The sequence below is a fragment of the Danio aesculapii genome, chromosome 24 (genome assembly GCF_903798145.1).
Source record: "Danio aesculapii chromosome 24, fDanAes4.1, whole genome shotgun sequence".
Lineage (NCBI taxonomy): Eukaryota > Metazoa > Chordata > Actinopteri > Cypriniformes > Danionidae > Danio > Danio aesculapii.
The window spans coordinates 39477320-39496967 of NC_079458.1; the positions used below are offsets into that span (position 1 = coordinate 39477320).

Below are 19648 nucleotides of genomic sequence, written 5' to 3' on the forward strand. Positions count from 1 at the left end.
ACAGCGTACTAATACTCAAATAGACCATCAAAATAAAGTGTTAACAATCGTTCAAATAAAAAATAAAATATATAAATATAAAATATCAAAATAAAAATTGTTCATACTGTTGGTTTGTCAATACGCATGCCTAAATACATTTAATTCAGTATAATTCTGACCCAAAAGTGAGTTGGATATGGGTAAAACACTAAATATTTTTTACAAAACATTTGTGACGTATAACTTTAGATAAATTTATATAAGCACTTCGACCATAGGCAGTAAAAAACATGGACATAGTATCCGTGACATCACCCATAGGTTTCTGAAGAGCACAGATGAGTTGGCGTGTGGGCGTGGCCAATCGCAGTGCATCATTTCACCGACCGAGGGTCATCAAAAAGGAGCAAAGAGGTGGAGCGCGAGCGGAGCTACAGACGGCTGCTAGCATTTTGCTTAGATGAATTTTTCTTTGGGAAAAACACTTAATACTTTATTACCTGCGACTCGTTTGTGTTCTGACCACATCTGCTTGGTTGTGTACTATATCAATAAAGTGTTCAGACTTTTAAAAACACTGTTGTAATACATTGAGCCACTAAAATTGTTCTTATGATGTTTTTCTACAGGAGGAAAACACAAATTACTTGTCAATACTTCAAATATTGTCTAGTAAATGCAAAGCTATTTATGAAATCAAGGCATAACCATGTTTGACAACGTTTCAGATCTATAGGGGAATTACCAACCTATGTCACACATGACGTCACACGGGTTCAACTGCGCATAACGGTTGCAAAAGACAAACCGCAAACATGTCGTGTTGTGCGGTAGGATGCAAAAATTGAAAGTTCAAAAATAGAAAATGTAAATTTTACAGTATACCATCTACCCACACTGATTTTAATGCCAACCGCAGACGTCTTTAGCTAACAGCCATTATAAGAGCTGAATGGAGTGAGGACCTAATTAAAAATCAACATCTAATGGAAATATCTAAGCAAAGTTGTTACTAGATCAGATACGGTTCAGGCCGGAAGTTAACACGACTTATTTATTGCTCGACTCTGCAGTTCTCATTTTATATCTATTACTATATTACTCGTTTTTGATTGCAGCAATGATTTCAGCAAAAACAGTTCAATATGGCGAATTAAACTGCGGACTTTGAATGCTAAGAATGAAATGTAAACATGTAAGTTCACACACCCTGCCGTACAGGTGCAGTTGGCTGTCAGAATGCAGTCGTTTTGCTTGTTGATGATTACCCAGGCCTTGTACAGCTCCGTCTTCTTTCCTCGTCTTTGGCTAGGCAGAACCTTGATTTTTAGCACTACAAAGTTTTGAATCTGGTAATCATGGACCATTATTTCTTGCACATGAACACACAGAACTAAATTGTAAGCATCCAAAGACTTGTAGGCCTTGAACTTCTCTCGTGTAAAATCACTTGGAGTTTGGGGTATATTTGGGGCTGAATGCTTGGCGTTTTCGTCTTATCCAATATCCATTGGGAGGGTACGATCGCAAATGGACCAGTCAGACGAACGCCGCTCACTTTAACATTAATTTTGCTGAATACCTGTGCTCATCACTGGGTGACGAGCTGTTATAATACACTGAACACATTATGTAAATAATATATATGTAATATGCAATCAATATAACTTATCTCTAATACAGCAACAAACTCTGTACCATATCGCATGTCATTGTCTTGCTGTAAATGCTAGCACTCCCGGTTTTTTCTGCAGCCACAATGCGCGCGCATCCTGAATGTTTACAAACCTATAATTCACCTATAGCCTAGAGCCAATCAATCTGTCAGACAAATACATTTATAGAGATGGTATATAACTATATAATTTCATTCGCCTGGGAAATGGAGGCCACGTGAATGGTTTGTGAGCACAATTAAGTGCACACAGCATGCATATCATCTGATAATCATCTGATAATTGTAGGAAATAATTCCAAAAGGCAACTGACTGTGTAAACCCACATAAAGCAAAACACAAATATGATGTATATGCAGAGTTCAGCGGCTAATCAGATGGAATGACGTGACGGCAGCCAGCGAGACCTAGCTGTCACTCAAGTGGTCACGCCCTTAATTATCCAGACTTAATATAAGTTAATATAGATGAAACGGATGAGTTATAAAAAAATTCACTCCCCTCACATTTGTCATGATGTGAAATATTAGACATATGCACCAAAATCATTTATTTTACAAGGCTGTAAACACCTTTTTTTTCTGCAGTAAAGTTGGCCATTTTTACATCGGGGTCAATAAAAATGTCCTAGTGGGCTTTCGCTGAATTGCTAGATTTCGATACAGCATAATGCATACCTGTTACTTTTTTCTCTTTTTAAAATAATAACCTAAATGAATAAAGTCACTGTAAAATAGCATTACCTTAATATATATATATTAATATAAACAGTACACTCACAGCTTATATTAAAATTTTATTTCCAACAATATGTTACAAGACTAAATCAAGTGCGGATGATAACATGTTCACACGTCTGCAATGGAACATACAGTATTTTGGCCCTCAGATAAAAATACGAATGCGCTGACATTAGTAAGGCACTGAGTTCTGCTACAGTAAACAGATGGTTCGTTGTGTGTTAAAATACTGTATATTACATAATCTTATTATTAAAGTTAAATGACAGAATTATAAAATTCCCTGCCTTATGCCATGATTACATTTAGCAATATTATACAAATCTGGACGAAAAACACTGTTGAGTACTGAGAGTTCTTCCTGGTGTTTGTAGCATAGAGATTTAGTTTAATCTGCTGTATTTAATTAGGGTTAGAAACTACACTGCGACCCTCCAGGAACTGAGTTGGCATAGGGTTAACTTAAGAAAAGTGAAGGTTAGCTGTGTGTTTCTTTACGCGCATCTCTCCTCAGAGTTTGGACTTGCCCTGGAAGAAGCTCATGATGGCCTGCATGCATTCATCAGAGAGCCAGCGCTCCGTCAGTCTCTCCACCTCTGCGTCGTTCACCGCGTGAAGCTTCTCTTTCTCCAAACCGCGGATCAGCTGCTTCGACAGAGCCAGAGACTGGAAGAGGAACAGACGGCACACAGTTCACAGATATGTTTCATAGTCACAGCAGTCACACGTTGCGTCCTAAATGACACACCCTAGGGCTGATCGATATCTTCACATAAAATTGCATTTGCACACCATGTGAGGAAAGTACAGTGATGTGATCAGTAGGAAGTCTCTTCCAGAAGGCCAGAGGGTGCTCTCGAGCCGCACCGAGCTGCCCCAAGGAACCCAGGAAATATACAGTTCTCGCTCTACAAGTCCCAAAGTCATTGTGGCTGAATAAAGTAGGTGGGAGGCGAAGCATTTTATATAGATATTTAATTAATGTTCAGAGTTAAAACTTATTTATCTTAGGAGTTTCCCTAAATGAGAAAGAAAACATTAACATCAAAATTTTGATAAGGCATAAACACATTAAGGGTGTTTATTTGCTGAACTTAATATTAAAATTAGTTTTATTTGTATTGTGCAACGTATATTTACATGGTCTTTTTGCATCGTATATATTATATATATTGTGGCGAGTATACTGATGCAATGTCGCCATGGTCCCAAATTCATCCCAGCTGCCTTCTCATCACAGTGGATCAACCACAGCTGGGAGTCATTAAGGGACACAGATATAAGCAGCATCGGGACAACCAAGGGGGAGCTTCATTTCTACCAATGACTCCCGAGCTAACCTCTGTGTCTCTCTCTCTCTCCCAGCGGACTCAAGCAGCCAACTTGTTGAACCACCGACCAACCCATCACGGCCCCACTCTCTATCCCCGGAGCACCTGCACGCTTCCTGGCCAGAAGAGCACCTTTACACCCCTATTCACTTTACACTATACCTGTAAATAAATCACCCTCCGGGGAAAAGTCTGTACCACAACCCTCTGTGTGAGTGTTTTCCCTCTAACTCGCCACAACATATATATATATATATATATATATATATATATATATATATATATATATATATATATATATATATATATATATATATATATATATATATATATATATATATTGAAAAGGGGAAATAATAAATCATTGGATGAATGCTGTAATGTTTAAATAATTTTCCATTAAAAATGCGTGAAGGTCATGTGACCATCAGGAGGAACCGCGGAAGAGCGCAGCATCTCATTCTTCACAAGACACGCTCTGTGTTCTCGCGTTCTCCTGAGTTCGTTCTTCCGAGGTAACTTGGCAAGACCAGTCTCCACAAGAACGCGAGTCCGTTCTCTGCGTTCTTGGAATCGAGAAACAGCCCTTAATAGTGTAGAATAAACATAAGATATGATTATCATTCAGCCCTAACATGCACCATGCATTTATAAACTCAACCGTGTTGTGTTCAGCGATGTCCCAAATGAAACCGTGGGTCAAATTCACTAATAATTGCGAATGTTTTTGTGTACTTGTGAAAAACCTTCTGCCTAGTACACAACAACATGTGTGCAAGTTTGGAGTGATCTAAAATGAGCATCATCATTTAGTGATCTGAAATTCACTCCCACCTCCGACAATCCATGCCAGAGCCGGGACTCGAACACGCAGGACAATCACAAGTCTCCAACCATTAGGCCACGGTAACCACTAGGACAACACAGACACATTTCCATTGTGGTTTATCTGCAGTGCGTTTCTGTATTTGCATATTTGTGTTGAGAAAATTTGCATGCACACTGGCTGTAGTCAAACATAATATTATATTTGTAGGCATAACTTATCCTATTTACAACCTTTAATATGTTCACATGAATCTGGTCAATATCTGCTGAGATACTGACTGAAAAGTTTGACTATTTATAAGCTGGTTTGTTAACGAATGTCAACAAGGTTAACATACAAGCTTATAAGCATATATATCTTTAGAAAATTTGACGTTAACTCTTAGTTCATACCTAATCACTCATCCAAATCAAAGGTTTTATTTCTTTTATTAAATGGAATTAACAACTAATAAAATTATTCAGTTTTTTTAAATAACATTAACAGTAACTGTGTTAAATATGGCTATTCCTCACTTTAATGAATTGACTAACTTTTAATAATTGACATTAGGGCCGGGTGATTTGGCCTAAAAGCAAAATCTCGATTAACTGAACATTTGAACTCCATTATAATTAATGAACGTTAATAATATTATTAATATTGATAAATATTATTTTATTTATTTGTTTTATGTTTTTGCCCTCATAATTCACAGACAGGTTTTGTACAGTAAATATGTTCACATATTACAAGTGAGAGATTTCTAAATGAAGGGTGCGTAAACACACACTATCTATTTCCTATGATTCTTTAATGAACATCAACACTGAACAACTGAAATTAAAACACACACTGCCTAAAATGCGGCTCACCCACCCTTATCACTGCTACCTAACCAACCAATCACAAACCTTGCGCTACGAATCATTATGACATATGGTTAAACTTTTTTGAGAGGTGTGTGTGTATGCGAAGGTTGCGCCAGACCGTATTCCTGCACTTGACAGAAGTATAATACCAGAATAATATAGTAAGTATAAATCATAATATAATAAGTATATATTAGCCTCGACAGAGCAGAATTACGTGACTCCACACACGGTAGGGAATGTAATTGAATAAATTGACCTGGAAAAATTTGATCGATTATAGGTTCTGAATGTCGATTTAGATTACTTTTTCCATTAATCACCCAACCCTAATTGACATCGCTGCAGCATTTCCAGTTGTATTTTTTTTTACATTTGTTTATTCTCAACTTTTATACACAATAAAGCCATACACAGTTTTTAATGTTTGAAACGTAGTATGTAAAGTAGGGTTGCATGGTACTATGGTAGTATCGTGATACTATGGCTCCAAAATACTGGCGGTGCCACTGTACTTTGTAAACGGTAGTATCGTCATTAACTGTCTATAATACATAATGTTGCATGTGGAAAAGTCACAAAAATGCTCACAGATTTGCGCAACAATACACCATTTTATTTGAATAGCTTGTGGAGCCCTTTAAGATTGCAAAACTATGTAGAATTCACACCTTTTGAGGTAGCCTATTGCACGTTTTCTAATGCTTTAGTTCGAACACACATCTGAATCAGTTCATTTCTGTTCCGGTCAATATGTCTACAACAAGCACAACAATCTCTTACAAAGAAAACAACAACAATAGATGAAAAACCCAAAAGAGCAAACATTGAAACTATTTTAGACCACTTCATATAGCCAATTTGGGTTGGAAAAACGCTCTTTTGTAATGAACTTTGTTCGATATAATTTATATCTTTATTTTAATGTATTTTTTGTTGGTCAATTATCTACAAAATAAACAAAACAACTAATGCATTTTAGATTAAGTGATGTGCAAATACTTTTTCAATATTTAGGGAATTAAGAATTAAATTCAAGTTGGCATATTAGAACATAAAACATAGTATTTCTGACTATTTTCTTTAGCTCATAGATTTCAGGTATGTATTACAGTATTGCAATACTACTTGGTATCACGATACTTCAGCTGGTACAGTATCGTATCATAAATTAAAAGTATCGCGACAACCCCAATGTAAACCCCTTTATGTGACAAACCTTTATTGCTGCTTAGCTCAATACGGTGGTGGTTACATTTATTGTGTTTTGTTTTACATTTTCTGATTACCTTTTTCAAGCAACAAGATTAATTTGTTTCACAGTAGCGCATGTCGTATGCTTCTAACTCCTGCAGTGTGAGACTTACATTTTTGGGCAGTTTGGCGTAGGCCTTCAGTCTGCTCCACACCTCTGACTGGAATGAGCTTTCGGGAAACACCTCTGACACCAGACCCAGCTCACAGGCCTGTGTGGCGCTCAGCTTCTTATTAAACAGCAGCACCTCACTGGCCTGACAGAGACGACACACACATTTCTGAGTTATTAACACACACTTAAAGTGGCTTGTAATTAGATTTAAAAGATTGAAAAATGTGAGATGTGGAAGTTGATATCTGTAGAATTTTGGTTATGTGATGTTAATGTAGAGTATGCATCTCCTAATTTGACAAACTTCAATACAACTTCCCAAACTTGTAATAAGAAACTGTTATACAGCAGGTATTCTCTCTGTGTAGTGCGGAAACTTTAATGGAATTTTTAATTCTTTTATTGGAATATTTAAAAGCCTTGAAATACAATATTTCATTACATTAACATTATTTATTATTATTATTTCTTGCAGTTGAACATTATAATAGTAATGTTTATACATTTTACATGTTGCTGCTTAAAGCTCTATTTATTATCATTATTGTTGTTGTTATAATAATGTCATAATAAAGCACGCCCGAAAAAAATGTAGGAGATTTTAGGTGATGAAATCAACTTGGAGTTTTGTTTTGTTCACTTTTTAAAATAGCATTAATAATCGTAAGTGCAATTAATAAGGAAGACACATGATGCAAGCCTGTACATATTACAACTGTCTATTGATTAAAACAATAGATTGCAATTGATTTTTTTAATAAATCATGACAAATCAGGCCATGTTGACATGAACGCAGGTATTTTTATAGTTTCTCCCCTTTGTTTAAAAAACCAAAAGAACCAACAGGTGGCAATAAACACCAAATACATGCATAATTGCACACAACGTTTGCCTTTTTTCCTTAACGGGGTGGTCCAGAGTGTATTTTTAAGGCTTGGTTAATAAGTCTCAAAGTAATGTATGCTCATGCTTCATTTGTAAAAAATGAAAATTAGGGTATTTTTTTTTTACATATCTTACTTTGATTACATACAGCTACTCAGCTAACATGAAAACGACTATCATGTATAGTTCCTCCGAAAGGCCCGCCCTCACGAGGCTCTGATTGGTCAGCTAAAATAATGTGCTGTGATTCGCAGATCAGCTCCACGTCACGCCCCTGCATGTCCTTTTACACTGTGTAAACAGTAGCTGTTAGCCAGTTTGTGCCTGAATGAAACAGAAAATGAAGAGGACACAGCTGAACCTCAAGCCTGCTCTCTAAAATAAAACCTGACAAGTGTCTTTCATATATATATTGACAGATAAATATAAATTTGCAGCTAAATTGTTAGCGGTGCCAATCAGCATTTCTCGTTGTTTATATCCTTGTTTACGTACTTGCTACAACATACTATTAATGCTAGAAACTGCATGTAATAGATACATTTTAACAAATAAAAACACTTACAGGTTGTGGACGGCATTTTTGCTTACTCTGCTATTACGTTACAGGGCCTCTGGCCATGACCCTTCACTGCGCAGGGTGAATGCGCATAACCTGAAGCGTTTGTCATTTCACTAGCCCGGATGTATTTTTTTGTAGTCCCCGAACTTGGTTCACTGTAGGCTTTGCTAAGCTATCTCTGTTAAAGCCAGTGTCTCCCTTTGCATTGAACTTTGAGCGTCTTACATTCAGAGACGTTGTTTATGCTCACACAGCTACATTACACATACACTAAAGTTTAACATATGATATCGTAGTGGACCACCCTTTTAAACTGCTTGTCACTAAATCCCACTGGTGTCCTTGGTGTTTTGAGAGTGTGCAGACTTTTCTTCAGTCATTTTAGTCTGAAAAGAAAAAACAATGTGCACACTGACGAGTCGATGAGGCAAAAACTCCAGTTATAGTTCTCCACATGACCACACTGTGCCCAGTGCTTTGCAAAATCTTCACCCTTCACCCTAGTTTTCTCAATGTTTCAGTTTCAGTCACCTGACACTGCATTTTTGTGTAGACAAAACAGCCAAACCACAGAGAGAAAGAGAGAAAAAACCTGCTGTTTTAAAAATACCTGTTCCTGCTATTTGTATGTGTATGTTTGTGCTGTACCTTAGCTGCACCCATAATTTTGGGAAACAGGTATGAAGAGCAGCCCTCTGGACTCTGACCCAGCTGACTGAAGGGTGTGTGGAACGTCGCCTGCAGACAGATAGGAAAGGAAGCTAAAATTCAGATTTGATATAAAGATACGATTAAACAGATCCACAACTGATCAATCTGCTGTAAAAAAAGCAGCTCACCTTCTCTGTGGCATAAACAACATCGAAAAGCCCCAGCAGAGTGACCGAAACGCCAACCGCAGGCCCGTTAATAACTCCAATCAGAGGTTTGGGGAAGTCAATGTATGCCTTCACGTACCTCCTAAACAACACAAACACACATACAGTTGAGGTCACAATCATAAGCTCCCCTCTAAATGTCTTACCCAAGATTTGTTTTCATGGAAAGAAGATTTCAACACATTTCTAAACATAATAGTTAATACTTAATAGCTGATTTCCTTTATCTTTGCCATGATGACAGCACATCATATTTTATTAGATAGTAGTAAGGTACTAGTATTAAGCTTAAAGTGACATTTAAAGGCTTAACTAGGTTAATTAGGCAAGTTAGGGTAATTAGGCAAAGCATTGTATAACAGTGGTTTGTTATGTAGACAATACAAAAAATATATTGCTTAAGATATATAATATTAACCTTAAAATGGTTTAAAAAAATTAAAAACTGCTTTTATTCTAGCCAAAATAAAACAAATAAGACTTTCTCCAGAAGAAAAAATATGATCAGGCATACTGTGAAAATTTCCTTGCTCTGTTAAACATCATTTGGGAAACATTATAAAAAGAAATTCAAAGAAGGGCGAATAATTCTGACTTAAGCGGGATATGCATCATAACACACCCTCAACATCAATAGAAGTAAAAGAGACTTTACCGCAGTAACTCTCCAGCTTCTTTGGCCATCTTCTCTACTCCACCCTCAGGGATCTTGGTAAAGTTGTTAAGGTCGTTTCCACTGCAGTAATAATCTCCATTACCTTTACAGACATTAAACCAAGCACATGATTTATAGAGGAACAGCTGATGAATCTCATCATTAATCTGTAACATCTGTAAAGCGGAGTAATTCACCTGTCATCACGGTAATGACTGAATCATCTTTTCCAGCAAGATCCAGAGCTTCAATTAGCTCATTGTACATCTACAGACAGCAAGAAAAAAAACATTAGAAAACTAAATATATATGTCCATAAAAATGGCTAACATATATAATTGTTGCTGTTAATAAAACTCAGAAATCTCAATTAAAATTAAACAAGCAATAAAAAAAAAAATAGAAATTCAAGAAAAAAAGTCTCTGGCGACTAATAGAAATAAAGGATTAAGAGCATTTACCAAACATTCTATCAATATTTAATTTTAAAATTATGCATTAACGATTATGTATTTCAAGGTGCAGTATGTAAGTTTGACACCTAGTGTTTGATCTAGGTATTGCTCTCCTGGATCAAAACACATTTTCACTCGGTTCCTCCTCTGACGGAGTCCATGCAAGAGCAGGTTGCCAGATTAACAAGAGTCTGCCTGACTATCAAGGCTGATTTGCAACGTTTTCTAAATAAAAGCAACGGCACGCAATAAAAGGAATATTTTTTTCATCCTAAAAGGAGTTTTTGTCCTAACCAACACCTGAAATTGATATATTAGAAACCGTTTCTATTTCTTGCAGCTGAACAACAGAAAACTGACAATGATCACACGAGGGATACCTCATGTGCTTTATTCGGTGTTAAATGCTAATAATGTGAGTTTGAATGTCATTTTACATGACATTTATTGCCATACTACTAAAAGCAGCAGCAGATCTCGACCTCAGATCTCGAAAATAAAATAAACTGTCTGAAATTGAACTTCAGACTCAGTGCAAACTAACACATATCAGTGATTCAGCATCTACATTTAATAATGTTAAAGAGGTTTAATATGTATTAATTAGATTATAAACTTTACCATTTCATTAGTAAGTGCACTTTTCTGTGCTTCTGAATGGCTGTATTTAAATTTCTGTCCTGTTTCGTCTGATGCAAACAGCCAAATTCCTTATCACTGCGTATCTCCTCATGTAGCGTGTTGTTAGGATACGGGGTTACAATATAACCAGCTCACCTAATGTTTACGTTTGTAATATAGATATTATTTGCTTATCAATAAACCCCTCATGTGGAACTCTGAATCTGCGTCTCGTTTCGGAGTCTGCTACTGTCTACCAGAGGTTGCATTTTTGGTCATGGTCATGCTTTGAGAGCCTTCCTGATCGAACTAATGAAATAAGCTGTTTTCCACCAAGGCAACCTGAAATGCTGAAATATAATTGGCTAAACTGACAGTGGGTGGGCTAAAGGGATCAAAATAAAGACATTCTGGCACATAAGGCACATGTTCAAAGCAGAATATCTGACTTCAGCATTGTTTTTCAGATAAACAAGTGTTCACTCAGCATGTTCCTGAAATATCTGCAAACATATTATGGTGTTTTTATGCTTCATAAGAGTCAACATACAGCACCCTTAAGTTTAATGCATTTAACACAGGTCTACCTCCTGGTACCCGCCCAGGTTTGTCACAATTTCAGTAACGTATAGCTAAAATAAATATTTAGATTTAATTATAACAGGTCTACTAAAATGCGATTACAATTTTTTATTATATCACAATATAATATTGATATCGTCTGGAAAGTGGATTAAATAGAAACAAAATTAAATAGAAAATGAAGTTAAACAAAAGCACTTTGAACATAGATAAAATTACATGAAAGTAGCTGACATTAGCAGATAGCTTTAGTGTTACTTAATAATTATTGTGTATTGAATATGTATGTAGCTCTGAGACAAACTAATTTCAAGTATACCTTAACCTTAATAGTTCAAACTGTTTTTATTTTTCTACATTCATTTTAATTCATGTTTTTATATTAGTTTCAGTTATTATAGTTTGAATCAAATAAAAATGCTAAATATTTATATGACAACTAGCTGAAATAAAATAAATTAAAAAAATAAATAATCTTTACATAGACACTACATATAAAGTATTAGTAATGGAAAAAACAATTTAAAAATCTATATACTTTATAATTGACCTTTGTTTAAAACAGCTGACGTCTGACTTGAATGTATTAGCTCAAGCCTTCTAAACCTAGATTAGAAACAACTAAGATGCAGTAGAGTTGTACTGAGCGAGTGTTCCTGCATGATCACCTCGACAGTGATGGCGTTCTTCTTGTCAGGTCTGTTGAGTCTGATGGTGGTGATGTTGTCCTCTGTGGAGACCAGCAGCGTCTGGAAGGTCTTTCCTCCTCCGGTGGGTTGTGCTGCCACTGCAGGGGCTTCTGCTCCCACCAGAGACGAGATCAAAGCCACATACTGCTGCCGGGCCTCCTCCTGAAAGACAACAGACAACACACCATCAGCATGCATGCATATATATATTTTTTTTTTTAAATACCATTTTACGGTCAATATTATTAGCCCCCTTAAGCAATATATTTTTAATCTAGTTAAGCCTTTAAATGTCACTTTAGGCTGACTACTAGTATCTTGAAAAATATTTAGTAAATTACTATCGGTAACACTTTACAATAAGGTTCATTAGTTAATGCATTTACTAACGTTAACTAATCATGAACAACACTTGTACAGCATTTATTAATCATAATTGACAATTCACTAATGCATTATTAACATCAAGCACACCATGCTGGTTAACATTAGTTAATGCACCGTGAGTTAACATGAACTAACAATGAACAACCGTATTTTCATTAACTAACGTTAACTAACATGAACAAATACTGTGGTAAATGTATTGTTCATTGTTTGTTCATGTTAGTAAAGGCATTAATTAACATTAACTAATGAACCCTATTGTAAAGTGTGACCTTATTATCTACTGTCATCATGGCAAAGACAAAGTAATCAGTTATTAGAAATGAGTTATTAAAACTATTATAATTAGAAATGTGTTGAAGAAAAATCTTCTCTCCATTAAACATAAATTGGAGACAAAATATACAGGGGGGGGGGGGAAATATTTCAGACTTCAACAGTGTATGAGAGAGAGAGAAACAGAGAAATATAATATTTAAGCATATATATTCCTGTATAAAGTGTCTGTCACCTGTGAGATGGAGCCCAGACCCTTCCACGCATCCCATTTCACTTTATTCACAAAGTCCAGCATACCGGGTTTGGGGGTGTTGCAGGGTCCTACTGTGGCCTGATCATTTAGATAACACAAATGCACTGTACATGAGAGATCTATGGTGTATGGAGCAACACAAAAATATGAGAAAACATGCTAAATTTATATGCTACGTTTGCTGCATTGCACATCATATTGATCTGTTTAAATATCCTCAGCTTGAACTGCAATAAATTCTCTTTAAACTAATGCAAAGAGGACAGAGTGATTTAGTTGATTCAGTTTATTAAATTTATACTAATGCTTTAGTTCAGTACATTTATTTCCATAATAAAATTTGACCATATAAATAATTGACAGGCAAACTACATTGAAAACATTGAAATGCATGAAAATTATCAAACAATGAAATGCCAAAACTTTTCCGTCTGATTTTATTTTAGCTGTATATTTCCACCTCCCAAGACTGCACTTATTTGATCAAACATATAGTTTAAATAAGTAATATTGTGAAATATTTACAATTAAATTTTAAGTTACTGTTTTCTATCTGAATAGACTGAAATATAAAATATATGATGAACAATATAATGCAAAGCAGAATATTCAGCACTGATTAACAGAAATTATTCTAATATTATGACACAAAAACATTTCTTAACTCATATTTGTTTAATGCTGGGCAAAGATTCATTGCAATTAATCACAATGTAAACTAAAGTTTTTGACTGTAAATCATATACATAAAAACACTACAATTTTGATAAACACACACACACACATACGCGCACACACACACACGCACACACACACACACACACACACACACACACACACACACACACACACACACACACACACACACACACGCACGCACACGCACACGCACACACGCACACACGCACACACACGCACACACACTGTTAATCTTAATTACATATAATTAAATTTAAAGTTCCTATGACCAATATTTTTTTGTTAGCATTGTATTGGTCTTTACAGTCACTTTAGATCAGAGTAATGCATCCTTGCTGAATAAACATATTAATTTCTTTTAAATATAATGATAATATATGAAAACTTAGTCAGAAATGTAAAAAGCATATGGCTACGCTTTTATTATGCATCTGTAAGTTACATAAAAAGTTTGATGAGAGACTGTGCACAGCTTTAAGTAAACATATTTAACTTAAATACTGACTTATAAGTCACTTTAAACCAGGGGTCACCAAACTTGTTCCTTGAGGGCCGGTGTCCTGCAGATTTTAGCTCCTACCCTAATCAAACACACCTAAACAAGCTGATCAAATTTTTACAAGGTATACTTGAAACACCCAAGCAGGTGTGTTGTGGCAAGTTGGAGCTAAACCCTGGAGGGACACCAGCCCTCCTGGACCGAGATTGGTGACCCCTGCTTTAAACCATCCTATGAGCCATAATTATTAATAAATAAAAACGTACATTTATTCTGGTGTACATTCACTTTTAGAAATATTTCTATATGTATTTTAGAAACCAAAGCATGCAGCTATAGCTAATTTTTTTACCTGTTTAAAGAGCGCATAGATCTTGAGTTTGACTTCATTGCCCGGATCCTTCTTCAGAGTGTTGAGCTTGTCCTTGGCCTTGTTGAAATCCTCCACTGATGCTCCCATTACTGCAGTCCTGTGCAGCTGAACACACGGTATGAACGCGGTCTTACTCGATCTGGACACAAATCACAAGCATTTATTACAAACAGCAGAATATAGAGCCACAGTGTATGCTTGATGTTATTGATCTCATAACTCATGATGACTGCTTTTACACATTTAAGCTACAGATACAATAAGATGTTGTTTTATTGGTTAATATGTTTTTGAGTGGGAGGTTGAGTGAACTGATGAATGATTCTGTATGTCTGTCTGTCTGTGTGTGTTTACCAAGTCACATTTTGATGAAAACTCCACAAACAGCAGAAAGATATGCATCATCCTGCCACAAACTAACACAAAACTGAAGCAACATAACTTCCCACATGCTATTAAGTTCATTTTTATTTATTTAAAAAATATTTTTATTGTATAAATGTAATAATTTGTTTATTTTACACATTTGACATTTTATTGAATAATTATCTATTATAATGTATTATAATGTATTATTATTATTATTATATGCATTACATTATTTCATTGTGGAGTTTGCATGTTTTTCCCGTGTTCGCATGGGTTTCCTTCAGGTACTCGGGTTTCCTTCAGGTCCAAAGACATAAGGTACTGGTGAATTGGGTATGCTAAGTTGTCTGTAGTGTATGTGTGAAAGTGTCTGGATGTTTCCCAGTGATGGGTTGTGGCTGGAAGGGTATCCGATGCATAAAACGTGTGCTGGATAAGTTGGCGGTTCATTTAAGCTGTGGCGACCCCAGATTAATAAAGGGACTTTGTTCTTTTTTTATTCTTTAGTTTTATAATAATTTTATTTAGGGGTTTTCACCTTTATTGTATAGGACAGTAGAGAGAATGGACAGGAAAGTGTGGGGAGCAGAGAGAGGGGAAGGATCAGCATAGGACCTTGAGGCGGGAATCGAACTCGGGTCGCCGTAAACACCGGAGTGCATGTGTCGGTGCACTTTCCACTATGCCATTGGCCAGGGGCGCCGCAAGGGGAGGGGAGGTTGAAGTTAGGAAGATTCTAAGGGCCCATACATTTAGGGGGGCCCCAGAGAGAATATCAAGGGCCCGCGGCCAATCCCCCCCCTTCCTCCCGTAATGAAACATTAATTCTTTTTTTTTATTTAAAACAATTTATGTACTAGGAGAGGATGAATTGACATCTAAACTAGCTGCAAAATATGTATACACCCTACACACCATAAGAAATGATTCATGTAAATTTACGTGTCTACTTTAAATAATCTAGATTTTTTATTATTATTTATTAGAATTATCAAATGTATTATGTAAAGCTGGGCCGATAAATGATATTATATCGATTAGGGATAATATTTAAGTCAATAACAATAAGATCTAGACTTTTTTTAACTTTATATTGATCTAAGAATCAATCACACAGCAGAAATATGCAACAATGGTAATCCAGAAGTGTTATAAGTATAATATTACAGATGTACTGAATTTTCAGCCACCAAATATTTATCGGCCGAAAACGTTATGCCATTTAATAGACCCTCTAATTTTTGTGGCTTCAGTCATCGTTGGGATGCTCTTTTAAATCTGGAAGCATTCACAACTATTATCAAAATATATATATCGTTATAGTTCAATATGGATAAGAATTATGGAGGTTGCATTTTTGCCATATTGCTCTGTATTATGCTTTTTGTTTTCCTTTTTTGTAATTTATTTCTTATTTACTGTATATTTTATTAATTTGATTGTTAATTTATTACATATATTATACATATTTAATATGCTTTGGAAATTCTGCACTGAATGTCATGTCAATAAAGCAACTTGAACTTGAGAGAAAGAGAGTAATAATAATAATAAATGATATGTTGAAAAATAATATATGATATATTAAATATTGATGTGATATATTGAATAATATTACGATATATAGATTAATATGATGTTTTGTTTATATTTTATTTTATATAAAATATAATCTTTTTTCCTACTACTATTTACTGTTTTTTCTTTTATTACTAATTATATTAAACTTTAGAACTGCTTTGGCAATACATTGGAGAGAGAGAGAGAGAGAGAGAGAGAGAGAGAGAGAGAGAGAGAGAGAGAGAGAGAGAGAGAGAGAGAGAGAGAGAGAGACAGTCTGAGTGTGGAGACGGGCCAACACAAGCGCAGCTGGAGAAGCCCAGAGCTCAGACTGTATCCACATTGCTCTGCTGGAGTTGTGGAGGATGAGCTGCATTTCCTCACTCACTGCAGCAAATATCACAGCATGAGAGATGCTTACTTCACACAAACATCTCTAATTCTACCACAATTCCAACAAGCCACAAATATGGAGAAACTCCATTATATTTTGGGAGAAAATGAAAAGTGTCTCTACCTAGCAGCGCAGTACGTGTCCTCATGCCACCATATGAGAGAAAAAGGCTGAACCCCCTTATTAAAGCTCTCTGTCCTTATCGTTTATTATTATATAGTTTTATTAATCTTTTTTAATTAACTTGTTTATTGTGACAACAGACATTTATAATATAACGATATATATAAATGTGTTTGTTTATTATTACTTATTTTTCTTTTATCTATATGTATGTTCTGTGTTTTGTTATTGCTTTGGCAACATTGTGATTTGTTTTACAGTCATGCCAATAAAGCTCTTTGAATCTGAATCTGTGAGAGAGAGAGAGAGAGAGAGAGAGAGAGAGAGAGAGAGAGAGAGAGAGAGAGAGAGAGAGAGAGAGAGAGAGAGAGAGAGAGAGGTGAAGTTGAAGATCATTCACCATTATGTAGGGGAAAGGTCAATGCAAACACAATGTACATCAGCATTTGTGCAGAATAACACAACACACTGTACACAGTTGCGTACATAACAACACCCAACTGCTCATTATGCTAATTATCATTTCTAAACCTGCTCAAAATAAACGCTCAGATGATCGACGGACCTGTAATGAAGCTCTTACCGGACAAATCTTGCAAATCTCCACGGTGAGATGTGTTTAATCAGAGAGGCCATTACACACTGAAGCTCCGATCAAAGTTTATGCTCGCGATCATAACCAGCAATGCAGTCAATAATCTGCCCAATCAGATGCTTTCTTGTTCTGTATGGTGTGTGCGGAAATGTGTGTGGAGAAAAGCTGCTGCCGCCTGCTGGACGGAGAGCACGAGCTGTCTGAAACCAATAATGTCCAGCTGCAGGCCAACTGAGCTGGTGCGATAAGACACTTTATTCAGTGGTTTAAGATATTATTATATGCTTTAAACTATTTATTTGAAATTAATCAACTTTTGTGTAACAATTACAAATGTTTTACTCGCACTATTATGTCTTTCTTTTCTTTTTAATTCTTTTAAAACTTGTTTTAACACATTATAATCTGTTACAATCTGTTTTTAATCATTTTTATTCGTTGTTGTTTTTGTTTTCTTATACTTGTTTCTTTTATTTTTGTTTATGTAAAGCACTTTGAATCACCGTTGTGTATGAAATGTGCTATAGAAATACACTCGCCTTGCCTTTTGTCGTGCAGTTTTCCCAAGTAAACACTAGATGTCAGTAACTCTCTGCAGGATCAACAACAAGAACAACACACACACACACACACACACACACACGCACACACACACACACACACTAGGAATTAAAAATTTAACTATTGTTTTTTTTAATAGAGTAAACATAATTATTAAGCTTTTGAGACTTTCCAGGCACCTTTGGAGTGCTAATGCGTCCCTGGAAATGTTTGTAAAAAACATAAATATTTTAAAACACATGTAATACCTAATTTAATTAGACTTGAATGAATAATTCATACATTTAAATATACAAAATATATAAAGTTTAACATTATAAATAAATAAAAACAGATTATTATAAAAGATTTTAATAAAAAATTCTACAAAATACTTTAAAACTAGCAAATACCATTCAGATAAATGCGTTTTTAACATTTAAAATACATTTTAAATAGATAAAACAGATATTTATAGCAGTATTTATGTCAACATCTTTTTAAATGGATAATTAATTTTCTTATTATTACTGTTAAATGCATTGATTAATATCATACTAAATTAATAAACACTAATTAGATAAAAAATGAAGTAGATACATTTATTTAAATGTATTAATGTAAATAAAACCAGTGATGGATGTAAATCTTTTAAAAACAGCACTTTATTGATATAATTTAAGTAAAAAAACATATCACAACAGTATTACATCACTTTATAAATAGAAATCATAATAAATTATAAAATACTTAAAAGTGCAATATTGAGAAATACAATTAAATTAATCTACTGATGATAGAAAGTCTCATTTAACAGGCACTGAGGTAATTAAAAGGTTAAATAAAATATAAGACCGAGAGAAAATTTAGGTTTTTTGCATTTCCAAATTGTAAGTCATTTACTTTATATTCAATATCAAGTTTCTGTGTCTCACGATGAAGGATTTTTAATTTGTAAATGGTTTTAACTGGCCTGATCGCTCCAGTAAGAACAAATAATAAAGACTTATCAAAGCATACGAATAAATATTTGTGTAAACATTCCACTGGGTCAAAAACCTGAACATATGGGTCAAATTGTATCAAATTACATTTGTCCACAAAATACCCCTGCGTGTAGGACTAGTTGTTTACACATCTCAGTCAAAGCCTTCTGTTTTGTTTTGATGTGATTTTTGCATAGGGAACATTAATGCGCTCACAACCTGCCGGAACTACTTTAGAGCTGCGCGTTATGAATGTTCATTAGCCAATCAAAATCCAGCATTCAACAGCCCCGTGGTATTTAATTGTACTGTATTTAATTGTAATTTATTCGCGACCTAAAAGAAAGATGTGAGCAGGAAAATATTTGTATTTCTACACTAGAAGGTCGCTAGTACTAAAATAAACTTCAAAGTAGGGTATACATGAAATGAACGTGAACAGCGCCCCCTGCAGTCGCATATCGTGCGCGCACTCGACCGTTTCA

At 35.2% G+C, this 19648-nt stretch overlaps 1 protein-coding gene across 1 annotated transcript; it reads right to left on the reverse strand.

Annotated features, from left to right (window-relative positions):
• Positions 1-2441: 2441 nt before the first annotated feature.
• On the reverse strand, positions 2442-17769 carry eci2 (enoyl-CoA delta isomerase 2). Its single transcript, XM_056450971.1, has 10 exons — positions 17626-17769; positions 14576-14735; positions 13005-13103; positions 12086-12268; positions 9957-10026; positions 9760-9862; positions 9066-9186; positions 8875-8964; positions 6777-6920; positions 2442-3064 (listed from the first exon to the last, which is right to left on the reverse strand). Exons 1-10 carry the CDS (start codon positions 17676-17678, stop codon positions 2909-2911), a joined length of 1179 nt encoding a protein of 392 aa, XP_056306946.1. The 5' UTR covers positions 17679-17769; the 3' UTR covers positions 2442-2908.
• Positions 17770-19648: the final 1879 nt, after the last annotated feature.